The sequence below is a fragment of the Lontra canadensis genome, unplaced genomic scaffold (assembly GCF_010015895.1).
Source record: "Lontra canadensis isolate GAN:19392208 unplaced genomic scaffold, GSC_riverotter_1.0 scaffold91, whole genome shotgun sequence".
In the NCBI taxonomy this organism is placed as follows: Eukaryota; Metazoa; Chordata; class Mammalia; order Carnivora; family Mustelidae; genus Lontra; species Lontra canadensis.
This window is the reverse complement of record NW_022631085.1, coordinates 7199355-7227143: the sequence shown is the minus strand read 5'-3', so window position 1 is coordinate 7227143 and position 27789 is coordinate 7199355. Positions and strand designations below refer to the sequence as shown.

The 27789-nt window shown below is 54.9% G+C and overlaps 1 protein-coding gene across 2 annotated transcripts; it reads right to left on the bottom strand.

The window, feature by feature from the left end:
* Positions 1-193: 193 nt before the first annotated feature.
* Positions 194-26995, bottom strand: EMP2 (epithelial membrane protein 2). Of its 2 annotated transcripts, XM_032836333.1 has the most exons (6): positions 26877-26994; positions 13179-13180; positions 6148-6288; positions 4025-4115; positions 1745-1891; positions 194-533 (listed from the first exon to the last, which is right to left on the bottom strand). In XM_032836333.1, the coding sequence occupies exons 3-6, from the start codon at positions 6223-6225 to the stop codon at positions 346-348; spliced, it is 504 nt and encodes a 167-aa protein (XP_032692224.1). In that variant the 5' UTR covers positions 6226-6288; positions 13179-13180; positions 26877-26994; the 3' UTR covers positions 194-345. The 2 variants fall into 2 exon arrangements, with proteins under 2 accessions (XP_032692224.1, XP_032692225.1); XM_032836334.1 differs by lacking the exon at positions 13179-13180 and having other exon boundaries at positions 6148-6286; positions 26879-26995.
* Between the last annotated feature and the right edge of the window lie 794 nt (positions 26996-27789).

The following is a 27789-nucleotide window of genomic DNA, read 5'->3' as shown; positions in this document are numbered from 1 at the left end:
CCCTGAGACCTGGAGTTCTTGGTCTCTTGTCACATCACATCACATCCCCGGGGTTAAGAAACCTCCTGCTGAATGTTTTTGGACTTGAGCATCGCTGGATTGGGGGTTTGGTCTCGTTGAGACTTTCAGATGGGCAGGAATTCCGCATCCCAACCTTCATCGTCTATTCTCTGATCTCAAGAATGCAAAATTCTTCTCTCTCTTTTTTTTTTTTTTTCTTTTTGGCTTTTAAAGGAAACAATATGTTTGCTAGAAAAACCGCACACAAAAAATTGATTATATACAAAACGGTTATCTGAACGTAGATTTTTGTACTGCAGCAAAAGCGACCTCGCTCCCGGGCTTCTATTTGCGTTTCCTCAGGATCAGGTACATGAGGCCGCTGATGAAGGTGAAGGCGAAGGCCACCCACGCCAGGATGAAGGAGTAGCCGTAGCTGCCTTCCTGAACTTGGTGGTAGAATTCGAAGTTGCTCTTGTGAAGGTCTTCACGCCGGTCTGTGTATATGGAAGCCGCAATCATGACACAGAGGCCTGCCGAAAGCAAGCAAATAAATCAGACACAGACCACGTCAAAGCATGGGCCATGGACCCGAGGGGACCATGGCCAGAGAGGAAGCACACTTAAGCTCTGATTATTGGCGGGTGTTTATTTTAGTCCAGGGGAAAGAGCACTGCTGCTGTTTCATTGCAGGTCATGGCTGCCCACTCTGTATGGCTTCACTTCCCGCTTGCGGCTAGCTGAGCCCGATTTTGCCTGGGCAGCTGGAAACCCAGCCCATCACTGGTCTAAGGCCACGGGTCAGCCAGACAGAATAGTTCAGGGTCTGTGCGCCACATACAACCTCTGTTCCAACTACTCAGCTCAGCCATGGTTGCGGTGGCTGCGTGGACATAGCCACAGGCAGTATGCACATGAATGGGCGGGGCTACAGTCCAGTAAAATGTTACAAGACCAGGCAGTGAACCAGATTTGGCCTGCGCACCATACTCTGCCAACTGTCCCCCCCGCACCCAGGCAATCCTGTTCCTGTTTACTTCTAATATGTTGCAGTTCTGGCCACAGAGAAATGCTTCAGTGAAAAATATTACTCCCTGGAAAGAGACAGGGAGGATAAAGCACTTTTTTTTTTGGTTGCCGTGCTTTTCCTTATTAACTGCTTCAGATACTGTTAGGTCAGGAGGAATGTTTGGAGCTACAGCAGCCTTTTGGGGGCCATGAGGAGGTCATCGCTGACACTCTGAGGATGAAAGCATCAAAGGATCAAGTGGAGGTTCTTGCTGCAGCTGCTGGGCTGCCAGACCCACAATGGCACCTTCCACCTTCAAGCTTTTTGTTGTTTCAGAAAAGCAACAGTCTTTGGGGCTGAAGTCATTGTTAGTTGGATTTTCCTCTTACTTGAAGTCAAAAGCATCCTGAGTGAATCATCAACGGACGTTAGTGGCAGGATGAGGTCAAGTACCCTGATCTTCCCTGGGGAACCTGTGCCTCTTCCCTCCGTACCAAGATAGGACATTCTTGACGGCAGCTCCTACTTACCCTGCAGATCTTGGCTGAGGCTTCCTGTCTCTGGCACGGCTGCTCTGACCCTCTGTCTAAATCCCGACTCTGAGGTATAAAATGTTAGGCCACAGCATGGCGTCCGGCTTCTTTCCAAAGCCTCACCCGCTGCACGGCTCCTGGCTCCTGCTCACAGTGGCCGGGAAGGGAATGCTTATTCCAGGAAGCCCGTCGCTGTACTTACATGACATGAGCTGGATGATGGAGGTCAGCACGAACCTCTCTCCCTGCTTGAGGCGGAAGAGTTGGAGCACAAAGATGAGGAAGGCGATGCAGCAGAGAATGGTGGACAGGATCATGGTGGCCTGGACTGCCTGCATTGTGGGGTAATCTGTGGGGAGAGGGCAAGACAGCGGGACTGAGGACCGCAGACCCCTGGGCCCCTCCGGTGGGCAGACTGATGGGACAGCTCCAGAGTCGGGGACGATGGGAGGCAGAAGTACGTTTGCACAGTATGAGCACAAGAACAGCCAAGGGGTCGTCCCAATGTCCCCTCCCCCAGTGTCCATCTGTGCACTGGACCAGAGGGTCCCCAACGTCTTTTTCTGGAAAAGGGAGTGAGAACCACCTGCTCTGTCATTCTTCTCAGCACATGGTTGGGGTTTTTTGGTTTTTTGTTTTTTTTTTTTAAAGTACAAACCCTCGGGTTCCAACCTGGCAAACTGGTTTGGGAAGTCAGGATGGACGGGTCAGGATTAGGGGTCTCCAGAGGGACTCTGGGGAATCTAGGGCTCACAGGGTTGAGTGACCTTCAGAAGTGCTCTGGGAACTACCTAATACACCCTGAAAAGAAGAGAGTTACCCTTGTGACCACTATTTAGGAAAAAGAGAAAGGGAGGCGCTCCCTTTTGGAGAGCAGGGGTCTGCAGAGGGAAATCTCATCAGAGAAAGGAGCTGGTCTCGGATGGAGGCCACGGCACCCAGGGAGGACACAGTGGAGGCCCCACACTGCGGGTGTAGAGAAAAGGTCAAGGACACAGACTGGAACCACCTGCATGGTTCTCAGTTTCCTCCTCTGGAAAACAGGGATGAGAGCAGCTCCCCCCGCTTCAGGCAGGAGAAGTGGAAGGAATTCATCCATGCAAGGATTTTAGGGTGTGCTGCCAAGAGGGGAGTCCCCGGTTAAGGGCTGAAGGTTATCACCAGGACGCAGCTAAGAGAGCTGAGGGGACAGTGGCTGAAGTTGCCCAGGAAAACCTAAGAAAGAGCCTTCTCCTTTTTTCCGACGTTTGCCTGAAATTGACAGGAGGGAAGCGTGATTCCTAAATCCTTCACGAAATGCTGGAGCAACGGGTACTCGTTCACCCTGGCCACATGTGGGGATCACCCACAGGGCACCCAGGCCCTTGGCCCATTCCTTACGCTGAGGAAAGAAGCTTGACCACCTCCCCCCAACACACACACAACGGATGACTCTGTCTACACAAAGTCCAAGAACAGACGGAAGGAGACTAGGGTGACAGAAGTCAGAAGCAGTTGCCTTTGGGACAGGGCCTGTGGGAAACCAGTGGAAATAGGCCCAGGGGAACTTTCTAAGGTAGCAGGAAAATTCTCTATCTTGCTTTGGATGGTCTTATGTGGGCATATATGTAATTGTCCAAACTCTATAAGCTGAGCCCTTAAGAAGTACATTTTTTGTTTCTAAATTATAGCTGCATGAAAAATACAAATCCAGCACACTACACGGAGAGGATGTGAGTCAGAATCTCTGGTGTTGGAACCAGGCACAGGGGTGAGGTGGGTAAGGTTCCCCCAGGCAAGTCCAACGTGGGGCCAAGGCTGTGACCCTCTGGCTAAGAGTGGTGTTTCCCAAATTGGCCCAATCTCAGAAATCACCTGGAGGCTTGTTAAAAATACAGATTCCTAAAAAAACAAAAAAACAAAACAAAACAAAAACCAGACTCCTAGACCCCTCTCCCTGAGATGAGGGCACAGTGCTTCCAGGGCGGCTACCAGGAATCCGTATTTGGAATCCCCAGGGGCAGTCCAAATACAGAAGCTGCAGATCATTTCCATCTCCTTAAAATGCCGATATCGAAATCCTAACCCCCCGACAGGATGGCCCCGGGACATGGAGCCTCTAGGGGGTAAATCAGGTTGTGAGGGCGGAGGACCAGTTCGGCTCTCTGCCCCTCTGCCCTGTGAGGCCACGAGGAGAGGGCGGCCGCACACCAGCCAAGAAGAGAGGCCTCACCGGACGCCTGATCTGCCGGCTCCTGGAGAGACGCAGAAGCTCTCCTGGGTCCAGGAACAGGGAAGGGAAGGGTGCCCCCAACTCCGCTGGGCCCAGCACGCCCCCAGCCTCTGGGTTCTGCACACCCCTCCTGTCTCCAGCTTGCACAGAGCCCTCGGCCAGGCCCCTCTGGGGGACCCCGAGAGTGCAAGGAAGGGCATGAAAGCAGCGAACAGGAGTTCACTATTCACAGGGAATAGCTAAGGTGCGCTGCACCGGCTCGCCACTCACCCTGATATCTCGCATCGATTTCTGTACAATTCGTGTTGTTGACACACACTCTCCAGACGTCTGCAAAAAACTCTTCTCCTACCCACCAGGCCTGTAAACACAAACGGAAACACAGTATGGGCTGTTGGTTAACCAGGAAAACGCTCCTCCTACTCGGCTTCGAGGCACAGTGGCCGGTCAGTACTCGGGACCCGCGCTTCTGTGTCTGCCCTGTGCATGCGAGTCACCGGGAGTCAGGTTAAAATGCAGATTCTGACTGAGAGCTCTGGGGTGGGGCCAGGGTTCTGCATTTCCGACAGGTTCCCCTATGCGTGGGGTGGCAGAAAAGTAAGACGCGGGCCGGGGACCGGGCCCTCGCAGGGCACAGGAGCACAGACAACGCTCAGGGAGGGTCACAGGCATGCACCGCAGTTAATCCAAAGAACTACAGGGGTGAAGTCGCGGGGGGCCGTGGTCAGAGAGGCTGAAATCTAGGGGCAAGGCCTGGTACAGAAGGAATGATCAGACAAAGCCCTCCTCTTTCTGTCCAAGTGCCTGCTTCCTCTTTGTGCTTCTGCGGCTCCCTGCCCAGTGGGCCCTCTGTACGCCTTCCACCCACCCAAACACGGGAATCTCCCTCTCCCATCCTCCCGTCCACTAACGGTCGCTGAACTCCCACCGTGTGCCGGCTACATGTCAAGTGCAATTCCTAACTCCTAACGACACCCGCTGACTCCCTGAGAGGCAAAAACAAGGCTGTGTCTTCTCAGGAGTGCAAAGCAGCACAAACACCCAAGGGCACCCGAAGGATTAACGGGGGCCTGGGCTGATGCTTTTTGGCCCCTAAGGTCTGTCCGTCCCTTTCACCGTGTCTGGGACCCTTTCAGGATCCCACAGGGGTAGAGGCAAGGGACACTGAAAGGAGGCTCGGAAAGAACATTCACGGTAGTGAATTTATGTCGCAGACCGTGGGGTCCTCTGGGTAATGGCAGGCCCAGTGCCTCAAGCCACAGTATCAACGTGAGAGCTCTGCCCTGGACACTCACTTCCAGAACCTTCAGGAACCGAAACTGATCACTGCATTTACCTGCCTGATGAGATTGAGGGTGGGGAGCGGTTTGAATGCCAGCTCTGCCGCTTACGGCCGCCTGCACTCTACAGGGCTCACTTCCTACAGGGCAGGTGTTGTGATGGTCTGTTTGTTATGTGATGATAAATTAACAGGGGTCCCAGACGTAAGCAGAGCTGGTGGCCACTCGTGAGGTGCATCTGGGGGCTCTGGGAGCCATGTTTCTGACTCTAAATGCCCCTGAGGCTGAACTGATTGGGATTGAAGCCAGGCTTTTGGATCAAGGTGTGGGCCACTGAGAACCTCAGTACAAAGTTTCATTTCCTGCTGGGACAGACAGTAATCTATACCAATAGTTCATTTATCAAATGCATCCTTGCCATATGGCTGCAAGCTCGGTACTTTAAAAAGTTCCATTTTTCAGGGGAGCCTGGGCCACCGGGAAAGTTCCAAGCATGAGCTTTGCTAGGAAGGGCATAGCTCAGTGGCTCTCAATTGGGTTCCTGATTTGCAAGGGCAGGAGGGGCAGAGATCACCTAGCATGTGTCACCTAGGGGATCCAGGGCAGCGGTCCTCCATTGAGGGTGGTTTTGTTCCCCCTCAGGACATCTGGCCATGTCCAAAGGCATTTTCGGCTGTCACAAGTAGGGGTGGGAGTGCTTGCCATCCAGTGAGCAGGGACCAAAGATGCTGCTAAGCATCCTACAGTCCACAGGATGGCCCCAGAGCAAAGAATGATCCAGCCCCAAATGGCTGAAGTTGAAAAATGTATCTAGAGGAGGGTTCAATCCAAGCAGCATCCTCAAAGAGCTCCCTACGCCCCAGCCACCATGCCAGGCTCTGCGGGGGAAGGGGGGGCATCAGGGATGAGGGAAGCCAGGTCCCTGCACACCCACACTTGATCATGAGATGCTCCCAACCTCCACACGGAGGATGAGTCCTTGGGCCTGAGCAGAGATGTCGCCGTAAGGAGGACAACCCCATATCCTAATCAACTAGGGGAAATTCTCCATCCTGCTTCTATGGACTGCAGGATCCAGGGGTTGTGGGATGACCGGAAGGAAAAGGAACTCACATTGTCGATGGTGGCGATGAACAGCAGCGCGGCAGAGGTGATGTGGAAGATGATGATGAAAGCCAGAAGCACCAACATTTTCACCGGGCACGGCGGGGCGAGGAGTCGCGCTTAGAGCCCAGAGAGACAGAGAGAGACGCACTAAAGGGGGTGCAAAAGAGAAATACATTCGTCAATGACAGAACAGAATTAAATGAAAAACAGGCAATTTTTAGTGGGGTTTTAGAAAATCAAAAAATGGGGCACCTGGGTGACTCAGTCTGTTAAGCATCCAACCGACTCTTGATTTCGGCCCAGGTGGTGATCTCAGGGTCATGAGACCGAGCGCCGTGTAGGGCTCCTCCCTCAGGAGGGAGTCTGCTTGGGAGTGTCTCTCTCTCTCTCTCTACCTCTCCCCACCCTCGAACTCTTTCTCGATCTCTCAATAAATAAAATCTTTAAAAAAAAAAAAAGGCGAAAACCACTCTTCTCATCATTCCTCGTCTAGGGAGGATTTACTACACAAAATCTGGCAGGGGGAGCTGCTCCTGGTTGCATCTAGATGCCAAGTATTCCTCGTGGTGGAGGACAGGTGAGGACCAATTGGGATCTGGAATTCAGAAAAGCATCGCACCTCTTCAGAGCAGCATGCTTCGTAAAGGTGCCAGGGCAGGAAAGAGCGACCCTATGCCTCCTAAAAGGACTGCATTTCCCAGCTTCCCCTGCGGGGAGGGTGGAGCCTTGTGACTAACTCTGGCCAATGGGCTGCAAGCAAGGCAGGCAGATGTCGTTTCCAGGCTGAAGAGCAGGTGTGAGTTCTCCCACATCCCTCCCCTATGACATCGTTAGCATGGTGCAGCCCCAATTCCTTGAAGTCTCCCACTTTGGACAGATAGAGTGATGGACAAATAATTCCTCTGGATGTTAAACCACTGAGATTTGGGGGTAATTTTTTTTTTATTCTTTTACTATTTTTTTTTTACTATGGCTAGACAGTCTGAATAATATGCAATAGGAAGGGACTGCAAAGTGAAATTGGAAATCTGGCAAAACAACTGGGGTTGTAGCTGGTTTTTAGAAGTGATGCCGGAGGGCTCTTCAAAGGGTGCCAAAGGCATTCATCCATGAGGGCTTGTCCCATGTATGGCCATGCTTATTCTCACTCACGGAACTCGTTATTATTCCTTCATGGGGATGGACTCTTGTGGGCTCACACAGAGTGACTGCATAAGACCCAGGACTCCCCAACACCCAACCAGGAGCCTTGGCTGCAGAGCTCAGTCTGGGCGGTCCCAGCTGTGATTCTGCACGTCATCAATAAGAAGAACCCAACAAACCAGCTCAGAGATTTTTCCAGTTCTTCTTAAAAGGACAAATACTCTTTTATTGATGCCTGCATCATTCTTTAAAAAAAAAAAAAATTTTATTAGAGAGAATGAGTGGGGGGAGGGGCAGAAGGAGAGGGAGAGGCAGACTCCCTGCTGAGTGTGGAGCCAACATGGGGACTCAATCCCAGGACCCTGAGATCATGACCTGAGCTGAAGGCAGATGCTTAACCAACTGAGCCACCCAGGTGCCCCACACCTGCATCATTCTTAAATATCATCATAGGCTGCTCCCAAACAGATTTCTGACCTTTGTCAAAAAGCCAACCTCATCGGGAAGGGCTATACATGCCAAGGTGATAACAGACCTCGTATGTTATCCACTTCAGATGACATAAAAGCATATGGACACATAACTAAAACTTTCCAGAAGAAGGGGGAAAGGCTGTAACTCAGTTTTCTCCAAAGTGTGGAACTCAAATGCTATAGGGCATGATTTTTGGTTGGAACATTGGTTGATAAGGCATTAAATAACACTGAACCACGGAGTGAGAAAGTCCTCTTCTAATCCTTCTGAGTCCACCAAAGAAAAAGACCCAGTTTGGTGCTAGCCTGTCTCAAACACCTGCCATTTGAAAAAGAAAAAAAAAGAGAAGAGGAGAAGAGAGAAGGAGAGAGAAAGAAAGAAGAAGGAAGGAAGGAAAAGAAAAAGCAGAACTTTAGGTAAGCCAGTATAGCTAGAATTTAACAATGTCGTTTAGATTTTAATACGTTCATTTTTAAGGTTCTTTTTATAAAAAGTAAAGCTATTTATAGACAAATTTGAAGTTTTGAAAGTGAGTCATTTAAGAAAAATATGTAAATAAAAGGAATGGTGGCCTTTAACATTAACAAAAGTCCTGAGGCTGGTTCTCAAACGCCTAATTCTGGGAGGCACAGCTTTAACACCTGGAATTCCAGACATTAGCAAGGAGCTTCTGCAGAGAAAAGAGTTAAGTTTTTACAAGAGGTCTTGAGTCCAGTGTAAGAGAAAGATCGAGGGGGCATACAAGGGTGGCCACAGATTGGTTTGAACTGGTAGATGTCCAGAAAAATGAGGGCATAGAGAAGCAAATGCCAGCTTAGTGCTCCCCCATGATGACGTCTGGACCTCCTGTAAAAACAAAATGGGGGTAAAAAGAACTTGTGCAGCTAGGACATTGCTCGTGACCTCATCAGGGTCTTTGGAGGATATCATTCATAAGTAGAAGAGATCCCCTAAACCTTTAAGAGGGACCCTTTGCTCCTGCGTCTTTACACCAGGCCTCTCTTAAGCTACTATCCCTGAGGCCACTGTCCCACTTCCCTTCCTCCGGGGAACCAGTCTGCAGGTTTGCTGTGCGTCCCACCAGGAATAGGGGCTGGGTGGGAACACTTATTCTCCACTCTTGAGGTTTCCGTGTGGAGGGAACAGCACCAGAGTAGCACTTCTGGCCTCATGCCCCGCCCTTCGCTCCTGATTGGAGGGGGCCCCAGCGTCCACTTTCTGGATTGGTGGAGCTCGGGGGTTAAAGGGCGCGCTGCCGGCTGTGCTCTCCCCCACGCCTCCTCCCTCGCTGAGGGTAGTGGGAGCGTTTGCTCACGGGGAGCCCCGCGTCTCCCTTTCTTGGGGCGGGGTGTCCCCCTGGGCTGGTGGGGGCCGGGGTGTGGAGCCGAGAGCCCGTGCTCCAGCCCGGCTTCTCCCCGCACCGGTACCCTCCAGCATCACTCCCTTTCAGCCGCTGCACCGCCTCGCCGGAATGGCCGCCGGCCTGGCGCCGGCCTGTGAGGCCGAAGCCGCGGTCGGCGGCTCGCTGGTTCCCACTGATGGCCCCTGCGGTCTTCTCCGAACATTCTTCGACTTCAAGCTGCACTGCCAGTGGACATCCTTACGTTTCTTTCTTTCTTTCTTTCTTTCACGTTTTACCTTTATTCTCTGCTCCCAAGGTGGGGCTCGAACTCAGGACCCCGAGGGCAGAGGTCGCAGCTCCACCGACTGAGCCCGCCGGGCTCCCCCGCTTCCACTCACGCCCCTGCACACTCGCGTCAGTGTATCTGAGGGGCAGAGTCCTAGAAGCGGGGGTGCTGGGCGGAAGGACGTGCACCTGCAGCTGACTTTGCTTTTACCCTTTTTGTACTCGGCGCACCCTCACAGGGCGGTGCTGTGCCATCTCCGTTCTCAGAGGTGACCTAGTGCACCCACGCCACCTCTTTGACCCATTCCCGCCCGGAGTTCCGCAGGAAGCGTAATCCTCGCGTCTACACACCAGCCTCCGCCATCTCCTGGGCCCTTCCCAGCGGAGCACCCCTTCCCACGACACCACCCCCACCCCTGTGCACCCTCTCTGCAGACCCCGAAGATACACTGAGTCCTGGGCTGGGGGGCGGCATGAACACAGGCCCACCAAACCCAAGGCGGCACGGAACTGAGCCCTGCCGTTCACAAAGATTTCTTTTCCCTCCCCAAAAAATGACACACTAAATGCCCATCCCTCTTGGTCCCCTTGTCCTTGTGGGCTTCAGGTGCGGTCTCAGTTCCCCAGAGCAGAGTTCCCTGGAGGACTCCCTCCTTGCCACCCTCAGCTGGCTCTCCCTTGCACGGTCTAGGTCTCAGGTCCACACCCCCTTCTCAGAGAGGCACCCAGATCACCTGCTGTGAAGCACCCACGTGCCCCCCCCATATGGTCTCTCCTGTCCCCCTGGCTTATTTTCTTCCAGGGACTTCCATGGGCTCAAAGTATCTCCTTTGTTCCCACATTCCTCTCTCTCTCCCCGTTTGCTGCCGTGCTCGGTGCACGGAAAGCTATTTCTCATCATTCGTAGTTTTAAAAAAACACGTAACTGTGCCTGCTCTTGAGAAGCTCAAAGCCCTGATAGACCAGAGGCGGGACCTGAGACCAGAGAGGGCCACAGCTTGCTGCCATCCCACAGCGAAGCAGGAGCAAGGTCAGAATGGGAGCGTGTCCTGATCTCTCCCTCCAGTGGCTCTTTCGACCTCACTGGGGGACCCCTCAGAGGACAGGAGACAGTCTGCCAATGTCAGTGAGCATTTCCCAGTGGCCCCTGCCCTGTGCCCCCCAACCCTCACCAGGCAGACCAGCCGCCGTGCCATCCTTGGGCCATTTCTTCAGGGGCCGAGCCAGCCCCGGTTCAGAAAGGCCGCCTGGATTTGGGCACGGACCTGACTGCGTTCAGTGAGCCTTCCAAGCTCCTGTCTAGAAATCAAAGTCTTTTTTTTTTTTAACAGATTTTATTTATTTATTTGACAGAGAGAGACACAGCGAGAGAGGGAACACAAGCAAGGGGAGTGGGAGAGGGAGAAGAGCAGGCTTCCCGTTGAGTGGGGAAGCCCGATGTAGGGCTCCATCCCAGGACCCCGGGATCATGACCCAAGCCAAAGGCAGATACTTAACGAATGAGCCCCCCAGGGGCTCCTAGAAATCAAGGTCTTAAGACTTACAGGACTTCTCTCTTAAACATATATGTTGAGGGGCACCTGGGTGGCTCAGATGGTTAAGCTTCTGCCTTCAGCTCAGGTTGTGATCTCCAGGTCCTGGGATGGAGCCCCGCATCGGGCTCCCAGCTCAGCAGGGAGACTGCTTCTCCCTCGTTTCTCCCCCTGCTTGTGCTCTCTCTGTCTCTCTCTCAAATGAACGAACAAAATCGTTTAAAAAAAAATACGTTTCGATCTACATAATACATGTGATGACAAAGGGGGGGAAAAAAAACCCAAAGATAAAAGAACCAAAAGCACGTAGTGAAAAACCACAGCCTCTGCCTACACCCCAGTTCAGGCCTCCAGACACAGTCACTTTTAACCCCTTCAGCTGGGCTTTTCCCCAGAGTTCCATATTTCCAGACAATATTCCTGTACTTCTATTTCCTGATTCCTCTGCCTTAAACAGTGATTTCCTGCCCTCAGGGGGAGTTTCTTTGTCACCGTCACCCCAACCCCCACACCTGCCCACTCCCTCAATCCCCGCACAGTCTGGCCATCCCCACGTGGATCACCGCCCTTGACATCCTATGACGATGCAACTGTTGTAAACTACGGAGCACATCGGGGGGCTGTGAAGGCTGCTTCTCTTCCCCGAAGAACCCTTCTTGTCCTTGGCGTGGCTAGCTGCCTCTCCCACCCCGCAGGGGCTCCGTGGGCTGTCCACACATCTTTAGCTCTCTGCAAAATTGTAGCACTCTGAGCCCTCAGTGGCTGCACAGCAGGTGCTAAGCAAACGCACTGTCTCGGTCGGATGTCCCTGAGACATGGAGGACGGAAAGCAGGTCCCAGCGGCAGGAAGGGGGTGCTCCGAGGGCTCACCCCACAGGATCTCCAGGATTAAAGGCGGAGCGGCAGTTAATCATGGCATGTCTGGTGTCAGACCTTCACATCAACCCTGTGAGGCTGGCGGGGCAAGGTATCATTATCCCCACTTTACAGATGAAAGGCTGAGGCTCACAAAGGCGTCAGGTGATTTGTCAAGGTTGGCAGAGATGGATTCCAACCCCCGGATTTTCCAACTCGGACTCCGGGACATTTTCTGCTACCCTCCCTCCTGCTCCCATGTTTACGGCTAATGAAAATCACACGGGGGCCCAATCTGCTTCAGGCGAGAGGTCACAGGCAGTGTGGCACCCTTGACCTTCGGCGGGACTTCCCCCAAGCTCTGTAGCAGGCCAGAGGGATCTGGGGAGGCAGCGTCTCTCTGCACTTGCCCGTGAGCCCAGGCTGGGATATGACCAGGGCGTTATTCAAGGGCGCCTGATGGAGAACCGCACATAGGTCTCCATTTGCCTTAAAAATAGCACTTCCTGCATTTTTGATCCCAGTAGCTCATGGGCCCACTGAAGCCAGCGTTGTCTTTATTGATCTGCTCGGGATATGGGTCTGGATCTTGGAGAGAGCTTTTCCTTGGTCACTGAAAGGATTCATTCAGAAAGTACACAGACTCGGCTCTATTTGCTACATTTATCCCAACACAGCCCGTTGCACCTGGAAACTCAGGTGGGTCTCGCAGACCCCTCAGCCTCGATTTAAAAGATGCACTGGGAGAACCACGAGACAGTGTCTTGAGACTGAAGGCCTACACACTCTCCATTGTAGAAAATACCCACAAAAATAATCACATAAAATAAAAGCGAACCCAGGACACGAGAGAACTTAAGGTGCAAAAGAATTTTTTTTTTTTCAAAAGGAAAAAGAATCAGGAACGGGCAGAGGAGGAGCAGCAAATGGGTCTCCATTGGCCAGCCCCTCTAGGGGGACCTGGAGTTGAGGTGGGGGGTGAAGCACTGGGAGGTGACGGTGGGACTCTGGGAATTCCGCGCGCAGAACGGAGTATCTGCAGCTCGGTGAGTTTTAAGTGTGGACGGTGGACAGGATGAGGGACAGCACTCCCCGAAATGTCCAGACCTCAGGGACCAAAAATTGGCATCTCCTTGCTGGCTCTAGGGAGAGATGCTGTCCTGCTTTGCCTCGGCCCGATGTTTGCCTGACCGTGTGTGTGTGTGTGTGTGTGTGTGTGTGTATACTATGCATGTCTAGTTCCAGGTGGGGACAAGCCCTTGCTGGTGACTCACCAGCCCTCCCTCCCCTGGGAGCGACACCTGGTTTGCTGCTGATGGTGGGATATCACCATGAGGTCTCGCAGGTGACAAGGAGGTTATGGGGCCTGCCCAGGGACCCTCCTCTCCTCCCCTCTGTAAAAACACCGCTCCCCACTGCAGCCCTGGCCTCTGAGGCTCAAAGGAAGGGGCTCTAGCCCTTGCTTGATTCCGTGCTAGGGAACCAGAGAGCCCACCGGCCAGCCTCCCGCGGGGACAACCACGCGGCCCACCCGCTTCCACTCCCACCCTCGGGAGTTCTTCCTACAATTTAAACCACGGCCCATTCTCAGGCTGAGTTGGAGCCCGTTCCTGGAATTGTAAGCACGGGACCATCCTGAGGGGTGGAACTTGTCAAAACAGACCTGAGAAGTCTGGCGTCTGGAGGCCTGGGGTCGTTCCCTCGACCCAGAAGCACTCCACCCACAGCTCTGACTTGAAAGGCTGAGGAGGCTCTGGGTTGAACCCCGGGAGGAGGCCAGGAGGCCCGCTGCAGAGCTGGAGGTGCTCCCCATGGGCTGGCTGGCAGGGAGCCAGGCTCCTCCTACCACCCACAGTGCTCCGAGGGGCAGCGGCTTTGGCCTTGGTTTTCAGGAAGGCAGAGGTCAGCTCGGCCTCCTGGCCTGGTATCTGGACACCAGCCATACTGGGATATCCAGGCGTCCCAGATGCCCTCGGGCTGGCAGAAGCCCCTTTGCCCTGGGCGGCCCAGCTTTGCGCTCACTGTGGCTGGGGCTTCTGGGCACAGCGCCAACGCTGGGCTGGCGGCAGAAAGGGCAACAGGCGGGACGCTGGGATTTAGCAACGCTCCGGGGCAGAAACCACTGAGGCTGACCCTGCCTGTGCAGGCCCGAGTCTTTCCGTCTACTGGAATAATCATGACCACAGCAGCACAGCAGCCAACATTCAGTGCCTCCGAAGCTCCTACTCATTCCTCACCACAACACTCTGATGTCCGTGCTACAATGAGCCTCAGTGAATAGGTGAAGAAAAGGCTCAGAGAGGTTATGCAACGTCCCCAAGGTCACACAGCTAGTAAAGGCTGGATCTGGGACTTGAACCCAGGCAATCTGGCACTAGAGAAACTACCATGTTGCCCACCCGAAATCTGAATTTCTTTTCTGTCCTGGGGTCCTAGTCCTTTAAGGTCTGATCAGACGGGTCCGAGATCCCGGGGCCACAGGTGGCTCTGGATGCTGGCCAGCACTGCACAGCTTTACTCTAGGCCCCACAAAGTGAGGCACAGGTCACCCAGAGTCCCCCAGGCTAAAAGCACCTCTCTTCACGGCACGCAGGGTCAACACGTGTCAGTGAGGTGACAGCCCCCCGTCAGAAGGGTGGGCAAGGGCTATGATCCCCTTTGCAGCCTAGAAGTTGAACTTGGAGGATTTTCCCAGATCATGAAATTAGCAGGTGGCAGAAGCGGGCTCAAACCCCAGCCTTCCGCTCACTGTTTTTAAAATGGAGCGATGACTCCCACAACGAGCACGTATCGAGAACCCACCATGTCCGGGGCCCCGGTGATGCACAGAAGAGTCAGGCAGGCCTGTGTACCCTGGGCGCGGCCGGGTCAGTGAAGAACACCAGGGCGGGTAGGTACATAAGCCGATGTGACATGATGCCAGGCATGCTGTGAGAACACAGAGGAAGCGGGAGCGGCCCCGCGGGGACAGCATCCGAGTCTTCACGGAGGAAGTGACATCTGAGCTGGGTCTCCAAGGGGAGGGCGGGAGCACGGGGGGGTTGGCAGGAGAGCCATGGGGACGGGCGTGCTGGGAGGCCGCGCAGCACAAGGGTGAGTAGGGTGTGTGCAGGGCATGGCCTAGGGCTGGGCCAGAAGCGTCATAGGCCTTGGAAGCTTGCACATCGTCCTAGGGCCCGCTGGGAGGGGCAGAAGGCTCTCGAGGAGGAACATAGTGAGACCTACCTCGGGAAGAAACGCATTCCACAGTCAGAAGATGGGTTAGAAGGAGGCAAAGGGGGGCGCCTGGGTGGCTCAGTCAGCTCAGCATCTGCCTTAGGCTCAGGTCGTGATCCCAGGGTCCTGGGATCGAGTCCCACATCAGGCTTCTTGCTCAGCGGGGAGCCTACCTCTCCCTCTGCCCCTCCCCCTCCTTGTGTACCCTCTCTTACAAATAAATAAATAAAATCTTAGGAAAAAAAAAAGGAGGAGAAGCAGGCAGGAAAGGGACAGGTCCCTGGTGAGATACAAGAGCAGGAGCTCTCCAGAAGAGTCACAAAGCCTGGCACTGGGTTTGGGGATCGGGGGCCCCGGCATGAGCACAGCGGATGCTGGTTCCCCTGATGTGTGTGGGTTGTAGCAGGAGGAACACATTTGCCGGGCAAGGGTGAGGGCGACGGCCCACTGGGAGAGCCAAGTCTGGTAACAATGTGGAAATGTGCCCCGGCAATGGGAATATGGGCAGGACCTTCCCTCCAGCGAGAATAGGAGCGGCCAGCAGAGCCCCCCATCACGGGCATGCAGGTGGGGTATGCAGTCGCACCTGGAAGAAGACTGGGGAAGGGGGCACCAGATGGGGAGAAAGCCTAGAACAGACAATGGGATGCAGAAGCAGAAGCCTCGAGAGGAGAGATCAGAGAAGGCGGCGTTGAGCAAACTTGCTGATGAGAATCTTACTGACGTGAACTGAAGCCTTTCTCTACTCTTCTCCCATAGCACCTGTCCTGGCCTGATGTTACGCTGTCGCTGTCATTGTTTACCTGCGTGTTCTCGTTTCCCCTGCGACCGACTCCTTGTATGATGCACAGACAGTCCTCCCAGTAGTCGGAACAGTGCCCAGTTTGTAAACGGTGCCCAATAAATATGTGTCCAAGGGACAGCTCATTGAGCCAGATTTCAAGGAGTTGGAGAGCTAAGAAGAAGAAACAGAGCTAGATGTTTCTCTCCAGTTTGGTACTGGAAGGAGAAAGAGATACTTATCGAGGGCCGGGAGCCCCTTCCCAAAGATAAAACTCCGGGCCCAGATGGCTTCACTGGTGAATCCTGACAAACATTCAAGGAAGAATAATACCAACTCTATACAAAAAACACCTCCATAAAATCGAAGGGGAGGGTTCTCCCCCACCACACCCACACACCTGCTCTCATTCTACGAGGCCGGCATGACCCTGATTCCAGAAGCAGGCAAGATATCACAAGAAAAGAAGAATGCCGACCAACATCCCTCAGGTTCACGGGCACAAAAGATTTTAACAAAATTTTCGCAAATCGAACCCTCCTTTTAAGAAAGAGAATCCAGGGGTGCCTGGCGGGCACAGTCAGTTGGAGTATCCAACTCTCGGGCTTTGGCTCCAGTGGCGATCTCGGGGTCATGGGATGGAGCCCTGTGTCGTGCTCCCACATTCTCTCTCCCTCTGACCCTCCTGCTCAAGCTCTCTCTCTCTTAAATAAGTAAATAAATCTTAATCCCCCCCAAAAGGGGGGTGGAATCTATTTCCCCACCCACTGAACCCTGGCTGCCCTCGTCAGTTCTTCTATCAATAAAAGGCAGTGGAAATGACTTGAAGCCAAGAGGCGTCACACGCTTCTAATCTCTCCGCTCAGTGACTGCAGGTTCAAAGACCACGCTGGACCAGCCAGCCCCCGGGCCGACTGCCAGCTGACCCCAGACACGTGAGGGAGCCCAGCTGAGCCCAGCCCGCATGGCCCGCCTGCAGAATCGTGAGCTAAATCAGCGTTTTCTGTTTTAAGCTAGTATGTTCCAGAGTGGCTTGTTACACGGCAACAGCTAACCGGTACAGCGCTTTAACAGATTCCATTCTCAAGGACAGAGATCAGGCCTTACCCATGTTCCTACGCCCAGAGCCCAAGGCTACTCAGCAAATATTTGTTGAATGTCTGCTAGTTTGGGCAGCTTTTGCGGAAGAGCTAATAGCCACCATTCTGCTGATGACCGTGCCTGAGCCCTCAGTTAAAGATCTCCCTGCTGGCTGCTGTCATCTGAGGAGCTCCTTATAATTACGCCACCCGGCAAACCCACACCCCAGCCCACAGAGGGTTGGTGGTGTCCCTGTGGGCTCACGTGTCAGCCTGGGGGTGAGGCGGATTTGGATTCGGTGGCTAGGGGTGAAGCAGGTGTCAAACACAGGGAGTCACCCGTCCTCACAGCCATTAGGCTGCGGCTGTGTTCTCCTTCACAGAACACTCTGTATCAGTGCCTTTCAAGCAATCCCTGGGGGATCAGTGGCGCTCATGATCACAGCCTTGTCATCTCTCCTAAGTGACCAGGAGCTGTCCTTTCCATAAGTGCATTCTGCTGGCAAGTCCGGGACCAGAAATCACTTCCTACAACTTCACCAGGCCGGAGGAACCTTAGACCAATAGGGGGTATTTCAGGCACCATCCCAACCCACCAGGCTTACATCCATTTTCCCAAATCCATCACTCCTATTCCCGCCTTCAGAATCTCAGGGGTATCTCCATACCACCCTTGCTCCGACAGGCTTCCTCACCTTTTAAGCTCATATCTTTATAAAAGGAGACCCGGGATCAAGACTCACATGGAAAGTCATCCTTGCCTGCCATTAATCGAGGGTGCCGGGAAAAAGAACTACAATGAAAACAAAACGTGATCAGATGCCCAGCTAGAAACAGTGGCCGCTGAAAGCTCATGACCAAGGCCAGCTGTCTCTTCTTGCTGAAACAGGATGTCACATGTGTTTAGGAAGTGTTAAAGACATGCCAGCCAGCACTGAGACTTTCTCCTTGGAAGGCTGGGAAGCAACTCAAAAGGGGATGATTTTAAAGGGGTTCTATTTTATGTCATGCTATGTGTCTATTTTCCCTAAAGCAACTGTGATCATCAGTTGTGTGTGTCCACCTGGTTGAGCCACCATTATTTGTGTGACGGTGTTCTTTGCAAGGGATTGACATCTAAACTGGGGGGCTTTGAGAAAAGCAGATTATCCTCCTCCCACGGTGGGCCTCATCCCATCAGGTGAAGGCGTGAATAGAACAGAAAGGCTGACTTTCTCCAAGCAAGAAGGCATTCAGTCCATAGATGGCCTTCAGACTCGAGCTGCAGCATCAGCTCTTCCCCAGGTCTCCAGCCCACCAGCCCACTGTGCAGACTTTGCACTCACCAACCTCTATAACGATGTAAGCCAATTCCTTAAAATAACTCTCTCTCCAGACGCACGTCCTGAATTCGTTCTGTTTCTTGGAAAACCCTGACCAGCACTGCATCTCCCCATCTCGGTTCCCCACCCATACAGATTCACTAACCTGAGAGCTGGCAGGCCAGCCCCTTAACTGGGGGGTCGGGAGGTGGGGAGAGGGGGAAGGACAGGAAGAGAGTCCCTCCGTGAAAGACTCAAGATCAGGGTAGATGCTGAGCCAACTGGGGAATGAGCCATGGCCATGAACTTGGAATGGCAGAGTACCATTTCCCCGCCAGGATGCCTGGTGACGGGGGGCAGAGGATGGGCTGTGAAGGAAAGGCCATCCCCCAAATCCCTTTCCCTTCTGACTGGGGCACCTTTGATGACGTGGCGTCTGCAGCTATGACACCGTCGAGCCGTGGAATTGGGAAAATGACCCCACACGATGAGAATCGCGAACTCACGCAGTCTCAGTGGAAAGGCGCTGGGTCATCACGCAGCCTCCGCCTGCCCCCTCCTGCATTCTTCTCCCAGCGTCCAGTTCCCATCCGCACATGTCCCGGGACTGGGGACCTCACTGCTTCCCGACCCCGCATCTGATTACTGGGTCCTACAATTCAGAACAAGCTTTTCCGAGACTTCATTTGCCTGTCCCCTTCTCGAGGTGGGCAGTGGGATTCTACCACCTATTGGTCCTTAAATAAACCCACTCTCTAACAGAAATAAGTGTGTTCTTAAAAGCTGAAGCGGAAAATCAGCATCATTTGCCACAAATAGAGATTGATTGTGGAAATAAATACCTCTCCCCCCGCCCCCCACAAAAGCCCACAAGTTCCGGCTTCGATGCTGCTGTCTGTCAAAGGGCTGAGCTGGAGACCTGCTCTGTCTGATTGAAGAAGGCACATGAGGTCGGAAAGGCACGAAACATGTCAGCCCCAGCTAAGATGTGCTTGCGGTGGAATCAGAACCGTTGAAAGAGAACTGAAAAGGGGACCACGTTCTCACAAAGTGCTTTAATGCCATTGAACGTTGTATCCAGAGCCACCCGAAGTCACACAGAAATGCTCGGGTAGCCCCTACCCAGGGGACGGCAGAGCATGCGCCCCCCCTTCCTTCCATACACGTCCCCCCTCCACCCACTCAGCTGGACCAGCCGGTTCCAGAGCCTTCGATAAGGGGCCCCAGCCTCCGGGAACCTGCTGGAGATGGATAGGAGCCTCACCAGCACAGGCTCCTAAGGAGCCAGCTGGCAGGGACATGACAAGATGAAGCCACTTGGTGCCACTTTGCATGACAGTCTGGTGGCTCTTCATGCAACTACGGTTACCATGGGACCCCGCAATTCCACTCCCAGGGTTTTACCCAAAAGAAGGGAAAACCCATGCCCAGATGGGGACGTGAATTTTGACAGCCGCATTATTCGCAATGCCCAAGAGATGGGAGCAGCCCACATGGGACAGGCTGGGCCGGGGCTCATTCCAAGCTTGGGGACATGGCGGGGGGATGCCCTGGGGTGCGGTCCACCAGCCCTGAGGCCAGGAGCATGACTTTCTGGGTGCCTCCAGAGGGGTGGGGGTGCGGGTTCTTGAAATTCTCCGGAGCAAGGGAAGCTGTGTATCATCAGCAGCCAAAGCTCATGGCATCGGGGTGGAGGGGGGATGCCTACCACGGAGGAAAGGGCACGTGCATGCATACCCACGGTGCAAGGACACCGCCGCTCTCGTTCCTGCCCTGTGTGTCAACACCTGTACTCCACGTGCCCCGTCACTGTCTTTACAACCATTAGCTTAAATCGATTGAATCTTTAAATGGGTATTACTCCATAAAAGGGAAATCAGTACCCCTTGCCAAGGGACTGACATGTCAGTAATCCACTTTGAAATAAACGTGAGCACACCCCAGTTTTGAACGCCTGCTCACGTGCTTGTAGAAACCGTCGCCAGAGGCCCGTGGGTGAGCAGACCATACTCTGGGCGTGGCGGTGATGAAGCCACTTTCGGGCTCGGGCCTGGAAGAATGTGATCCCGTGTCACATCGATATAAATGGACGCTGACCGTGCCACCCGGGCCTGACCTGGCTCCAGGCAAAGCCAGCTGCAGGAGGGAGAGAGAACAGCTGCCCGGCCCCAGTTATCCCTCACACCCTCCCAATCTCTCCCTTCCCTTCTCACTCCCTGCAGCCTCTAGCTGGCTCCCTGCCCACCCAGGGGGCCCTCCTGCTGGGACTCCTCCCCCTGGGGCCAGCTGAGATGCAGGGAGCCCAAGAGGCCGGGTGCCTCCCTCTCTCATGGGACAGAGCTTACCGGGTCCCTACTGCGTACTTAGCTCTGGGCTGGATGCCGGGGGTACCCGGTGAACTCAACAGATGGCGGTCCCTGCATCCACTAACTGTCACCTCCCTTAAGACAGAGGGGTCTGTCCTCCATGAGACAGGTTGGAGGGCAGCAAGCTCATGCCCGGGACCCTGGGGGCATAGATGGCTGACCTTGGAGGAGGAGCGCCCACCTCCCAGACACCCAGCAGAACATCCGTAACAAAGGAAATTTCCTGGCCCCAGAGGCCGGGATTACTTCAAGAGGAGGACACAGATGCAGTACAGAGAGGGAAGGGATGGGATACATCCATTGTAACATGGTCTGTGGGGTCCACGAGGCTTGGATTCAAAGCCAAACACGGCCACTGGTGGTTTTAAGCAAAAATGTTAAGGCTCCACTCTTCCATCTATAAACGGGAATAATGACAGTCTCTACCTCATAGGTTGTTGTTCATTTTAAACAAGATAAAGGCTATGAAGCCCACGGCCCAGGAGACTGCTTTGCGTCCTACAAATCCTGTAATAACAGCACTGCTAATTATTATTCTTGCTCCTGACAACACTGGCAGCATGGAAGTCATTTTCTCCTACCCTCAAATTCCAGCTGAAGACACAGGTCCAGACCTGGGTCCTTGTGTGTCTCTGAATGCTCTTCTCGGCTCCAGACTCCCATCCCCCACGGTGTCCTGGACACCTCGCTGGCATTCTCAGAATGGCCCTACTGCAGCCACTGTCCTCCCTGTGGCCCCCTATGCTGTTCCCAGCTCCCAGGCAGGAAACCCACCCCACCCACGTGGTGTTCATAGCAGGATGTCCCAGGGGCACGCTCCCTAGGGGCTGGAGGGTACCTCAAGGGCTAAGTCCCCATGACCTCAGCCCCCAGCTGACCGCCCAGCCCCCACCCCGCCCTCTGTCCGCAGAGCCTCCAGCAGGCCACCCCCCAGCTCCTAAAGCTCCCCTCCCCCAAAGCTGCAGAACGCAAGCGGCTTGCGGAATTCAGGGGAGAACATTTTACTATTCTTGAATTTCAGGTATGGGGGAAGCTCGTGAGTCTAGTCTCTGTGGCATGGACGGGGCTGGAGTCCCTCTGTGCCCACCTTCCACTGCTGTTCCTCCCCCACGCGTGCCCTGCACTGCGCCCGCCAGCATCTTCTGCCTCTCTTCTCTGTGCCCGGCTGCACACCCACAGCCATCGCTGGTGGACTCTTCCCAGCCCACCTCCGGTCCTACGGGCTGCAGGAAAGCCTCGCCTGCCGCACGACCATGGGCTTCCCCGAAACCTCATCTCTCAACCCAGCTCCTGACACGCGTGTCCTTGCACTCATCGTCCCCTCACTAGACGGCAGCCTCCTTTAAAGAGAGGGAGATCGCCCTTTGCTCCCTGCACAGAGCTCTTCAAAATACCCATCGAGATGAAAGCGGGCTAGCCAGCCTCTCCCTCGGCCTTCCCCAAGTTCAAGCAAGCCGCTTCTGTCTTCATCAATGCACCAACGTCTCCAATACCTAGAACAACGTCCAAGGTCATCCCAGCAGCAAAATGACCCTCACTAAAGATGGAGACACTCCCTGGGAAGCTGAGGGGCTAGGAGCGGAACACAGGGGCGTCTCTGCAAAGGAGAAGCTTGGGCAGAGAGCTCACAGCTGCTCCTGGATCGGACGCGTTAAGTGTGAACTGTTCCGTCCCGTATGCTGACTCCGAAATGTCCTTCACTCCAGACCTAAGATTTTTGCCCCGGGTCACCACGCTGATTCATGAAATCCCCCGATTACTTAAAAAAGGGTTTTAAAGTTGGGACACCTGGGCGGTTCAGTCGGTCGAGAGTCCGACTCTTGATCTCAGCTCAGGTCTTGATCTCAGGGTCATGAGTTCAAGCCCTGTGTTTGGCTCCACACTGGGCATGGAGCCTACCTTAAAAAAAAAAAAAAAAAAAAAAAAAAAAAAGAAGGATTTAAAAATTAAAAACTTTTAAAGTTGAAAGCATCCACTTTAGTTTCACTCTACCCAAAAGTATCTGGGATATTATGGGTCTGGGCGCAATTTATGTTTTTTTCAAAATAGCAACTGAGAAAAAGACATTAATTGATCACAAGTAGGCAGAGAGGCAGAGAGAGAGAGGGGGAAGCAGGCTCCCCACTGAGCAGAGAGCCCGATGTGGGGCTCCATCCCAGGACCCTGGGATCATGACCTGAGCCGAAGGCAGAGGCTTTAACCCGCTGAGCCACCCAGGCGCCCTCCACTGCAAATTTTTAAAATTAATTATTATTATTATTATTATTATTTTATTTTTGAGGGGAGGCCGTTTGCCACATAAGCTGGTGATCAGAAGCTTCAGAACACGAAATCTCCAAAGTGCCTCTTCTCTAAGGGAGTCTGCACTGACGGACGGAACTGTCCATCCCTCCATCCTCCATAGCGACAGCTGACCAAGTCACGCGTGTATTTCTCCAGATCACCTTGATGCTGAATGTCACGCTGGTGACCCTTCCCCCAGCTCTAGACGTAGGAGTGCGAGGAAGCTTCTAGAAGCCGAGGTCATCCAACCCGTCCACAGGGGGGCGGGAGTGTGGGCCACCTCTTCACCTTCAGTTCCCTTTTAGATCAACAGAAGCCCTGCTTCCCAAGGACGGTGAGGGCCAGAGCAATTCAATTATTCTGGTTAATGACGACTCATTAGGTAGACGAGATACTGCGTGAACAAAACCAACAGTGTCTTCAAATGGGAAAGAGGGAGGGACTCATTTAGCCGGTTCGCCTCCAGCCCCCCTCCTCGCTACATCCTACCCCAGGATGGGCCAACATCTCCAGAGTCTGCAGAGAGTCTGTGCCCGAGAGTGACCCAGTGCCCAGTGGGAAGTGACCCACTGCCTAAGCATGGCTTCCTGCCCACCTTGCTCCCATTAGTACGTAAGCGTGGAAACCCAGCATCCCAAGTGGGACCCTGACCCTGGGGACCTGGCCTGGAATCCCAAGGACCAGTCCTAAGCCACTGGGCTCCTGGGCACTGAGTCCCTACATCCAGATATAGTCCTGGTTCCACTGCCAAAGTCGTGGGTGATCTTGGGTGACACCCCCCCCCCACTGTGGGTCTCTCATTGTCAGACTGGGACTTCCTAAGGTTCTCATGCCCTTGAAATCCCCCCAGTCTTAGCCCATGGCTGGCCTGAATGCAGAGAGCTCTCACCGCCAGGCCTCACCCCAGGCCTCCGCCCAAGGCTTGGCTGCCTGGAAGAGCCCAAGTGACTGGAACAGAGCTCCGCTGGTTCTCCTGCGTCAGAGACACCCCCTCAGCCCCCACCCGGGTATCAAGTTACTAGCGCAGCACTTTCTCTCCCTGGGTGGCAGCTCGGGCTCTGATATTTTTAGACTCCCCCCTTGGCCTGTCCCTAACGAAAGCCAGATGCGTCTGAACACGATTCCACTCTTTGCCCTCTTTGGGTAACTCCTGCAGGAAGCCAGACTCCATCCCTCCTGGGGCAAGGAGGGGAGCCTCGTCTTCCCGCCATCCCAAACCCCACCCCCATCCTTTCCCAGGACGAGCTGAAGCCAACCTCCAAGAGTCAGGCCTCTAGTCTGTCCACAGCACCAGCTGCCTCCTGTCCCCAATTCTAGCTGCTCATGCCAACTGCCTACTTTCCTAAGCCCTGTCATGCGTCCAGAGCCAGTTTTTCCTCCCAGGAGGCTCGTCATGGACTTTCACCTGCCTCTTCTGGGAGGGTTCTACTCCCCATCCCAGCGCCTGGGACCCCAACCTCCCTTTGTCACCCCTTTGAGGGATGGCTGCCACCACCCTGCTCTGCAGCTCCCCGTGGCCTGTGTCAGAGGCCCCAGCTGTCCACGGAGCTGGACAGTGGCCACAATCCAACGCCATCCCATCTGGCCTGGAAGGGCATTTCTATATTTTTGTCTCGACAGACTTCCCCTCCTGGTCGTGTCTGGCCGAGTTTATTATGGCATAGGGCTGGCCTTTGCTGGGCTCCCCATCCACCCGGAAGGCGGCAGAGCCGGACAGGAGAGTCCCCAGGGATGAAAATCGGGCGGTCGAGTCAACCTCTGAATCACCTGTTGCCGTAAAATGGAGAGTCTGTGCGCACACACACGTGGGTTGAGCTTCTGCCTGGAATAGCACAGGCGAGGCAGAGAAAGGAAACCTAGGCGAAACTTTTGCTTCCACTCCAGGAAGAGAGGGCCTTATAAAACACACGTGTGTGCGGGGCGGGGTGACCAAGCGGATATGTCCTGTGCTTACAGTCACATGCCGGGGCCCCTGCTAGCCCCTCGTGAGCTGTGCCATGGACACGGGACCACGCCAGCCAAACACAGTGCCACCTCTCCCCCTGGGTGGGGTGCTGCAGCGGCCGCCCCAGAGCATCCCCACCAGGCTGGCCACCTCTGTGCCTTCCACCACCAACACCGGTCCCCAGGTCTTACGTGGATCTCAGTTTCCCCACTTTGGGGGCAGAGGGGGCTCCAGGCTATGTGGCCCGCTCTCAGACTCTCACTCCCACTCCCCAGTTCCTGGCGGGGGTGGAGGCCGAGGATCACAAATCCCTCAGTGGGAAAACAGGTTTGGCGCCTTCCTGCCACCCCCATGCCCCTCCCTCCACTGTGGGCTTGGCATCTGCCAAGGCCCCCCTGGGCATCTGGGCCCTGGTTTCTCCAGAAGTTTCTCCCCCGCATTCCAGGAAACCCACCAGGGCATTGCCAGGTGAATAAAGGGAAGGCTTGGGGAGAGGCTCATGGGGGTTCAAAGTCTGGCTCTTGGTACTTACTGGCTCAGTGATCTTGAGAAACTGACTTCATGTCTCTGGCCTGGCTCTCCCCACCTGCCACCTGGGAGTGGGGATGGAGGCAGCTGGGTGAGGCTTCCAGAAGGGGAGAGCGTGGGCGCCCTGAACACTGCCAGGTGCTCTGCAAATGCTCCATTAGCTTTGGTTCTCATCTTGGTCCCTTCTCGACTCCTGGGGAAACCTGGGCTCCTGCCCCATCCTCAGCCTCCTTCCACTTCCTTATACTGAGGCCAAATTCTGGGCAGAGGTGACCTGCAGCAGTCAGTACCTCTGGGACTCCTTACTAATTCAGACGGAAGCAGGGACGGCACTTCTTTTTTTCTTAAATTGTGGTATAATATACATAACCTCCTATCAATCATTTAACCACCTGTAATTGTAGATTTCACGTATATTAAATACATCGAAAATGTCACGTAACCATCATCACTCTCTACATCCCAAATGTTCTCACCCAACAAAAACTCCAGACCCAGTAAGCAATAACTCCCCACCCCCTGCCCCAGGCCCTGGTAACCTGTACTTTCTGTTTCTGTCCCTACAAATGTGCCCTCCTCAGTGCCATCAGCGGGATCACACAGGATCTGGGCTGCGTTTCTCAAACCCTTCACTTCTCCTCTGTCCGTCCCTTTTCAGGCTGGTCTCTCCACAGCAGACACAGCCAAGGGTAAAGATCCCCGCCCCCCCCGCCGCCCTACACACACATCTTTGGGAGGATGTAGTGAAGCTTTTCCCAAACCTGAAACTGGGCTGTCTGCCTCATTCCAAAATAAGGTGTTGGGTTCTTTGCCCTGCGAGGTGTCTGTCCTATCCAAGTACCCTTCACTGGCCCCTGGTTATGTTCCCCTGCCAGCCCCAAATTAGGACCTCCCTGGGGGTGAAGTTTAGGACCCTGGATTTGGAGAGTGTATAGTCCCTCTATACACGAGCTCTGGCCTCCCCTTTCTCTGGAATCCACGCTGGGGTCTTCAAACACCCCCCCCAACCCCAACCAGAGTGGGGAGCGAGAATCAATCATCCCAGCGGCGCCCCCAGGCTCCTCCAGCGCTCCAGACCTAAGGAAGTTGCTCCTCATCGCTGGGGGGCGCAACGGAGCCGCCGCCGGGGCCGAGGAGGGGACCCGCCGGTCCCGTCCGCTCGGTGAGGCTGGGGACCCTGCGTCGAGGCGCCCGGGACCTTTCCGCGACGCCGGACTGCCCTGGACTCCGAGAGCCCTGGGAGCGCGGCTGGCGGGGGCGAGGGGAGCCGCCCTGACTCCTCCCCAAACTTTTCCCGCCCGCCTCGGCGCAAAAGGCGCAGGAAGCAGTCCGGGGGTGGGGAGGTGGAATTCGGGGTCCGGGGCGAACTCGGCGCAGTGGTCGGGGGACGTCCGCGCCCGGGTCGTCTGGCGGAGGAGCGGCGGGTTTTCGGTACGGATGGGCTTCGGCTCCTCCCTACCCCCCCACCCACGGCAGAGACGCCCCTCCGTGGGTGCGGGGGCTCGCGGCCCGCTCCCCAGGGCACACGCTGCTCGCAACCCCCCGACGTGGCCCCGGCGCCCCGCGTCCTGCGCGCGCCACGCGGGGAGGGCGAACCCCACTCACCAGGCGCTGGCGGCTGGACGGACGGACGGGCTGGGGCGCGACGCGCGGCCACCGGGCTGTTTTGAAGCTCTGGGCTGGGACTGCGCGCTCGCCCTCCTCCCTTGCCGTGGCGCGGAGCCTCCTCCCCGAGTCCCCTCCTTCCCGGATCCCGCCTCCCGGGGCGTGATGTCAGGGGCAGGGAGAGCCGAGTGGGAGGGACGGCGGCAGGCGGGAGGGGGACGCCGGCTGGAAAGGCCGCAGCCCCGGGAGCGCCCCCGGTCCCCCCTTGCCGCCTCCCCGCGTTCCTCGGGCCAAGTTTGGGGCGGAGTCTGTCGCGGGGTTGGGGAAAGAGGGAGAAAAGCGCCGCTCCTTCGAGCCAGGAGTCTCTCCCCCCGCGCCCTCTTTGACGGGTTTCCACTCCCTCCCCTCCCTGGTCCCAAGGCTCCCCCTTTCTTCTCTTCCCTTCCTTCCCGTAAGGGTGAAGAACGAGGGTTCTGGAATCCGACTCCCTGCTTCAGAACCCCTTCTCGGGCGCTCTTCTTCGTGACCCTGTCTTTCACGTGTCCCGCCTCAGTTTCCCCATTTGGAAACCGAGAGGACTCATGTGCTCTGGAGGTTCTGGGGGGGCGGTGGGGAGGATGGGGAAGGAGGCCAGAGGGACCCAAGCCCCATCCGTGGAGGGGAGGCCGCGGTCAGTATATGGAAAAAGTGAAGAAATTCCAAAACCGGGCCACAACGGGACAGTGTATTTTAAGCTTTTAATTTAACAGGCTAATGCTATCTGGATACACCCCAAAATACAAGGCAGAAGATTGTGCTACAGAAGAGAGAATCAGAAACACCTTTAGGAAGCACTAATTCATTGTGCGCTAGCTGGTGGGGCTGGAATGCCATGTTTAAATTGGCTGGTGCAGGACACCGGGGCGGCTCAGAT

What these genes read in the sequence shown, in the direction of transcription:
- EMP2 (XM_032836334.1), bottom strand. Translation starts at nt 6,225, where the DNA reads ATGTTGGTGCTTCTGGCTTTCATCATCATCTTCCACATCACCTCTGCC. An exon ending in AATCGATGCGAGATATCAGG is followed by an intron (nt 1,892 to 4,024) that starts GTGAGTGGCGAG and finishes CTCTCCCCACAG; the next exon opens with ATTACCCCACAATGCAGGCA. An exon ending in CATCATCCAGCTCATGTCAT is followed by an intron (nt 534 to 1,744) that starts GTAAGTACAGCG and finishes TGCTTTCGGCAG; the next exon opens with GCCTCTGTGTCATGATTGCG.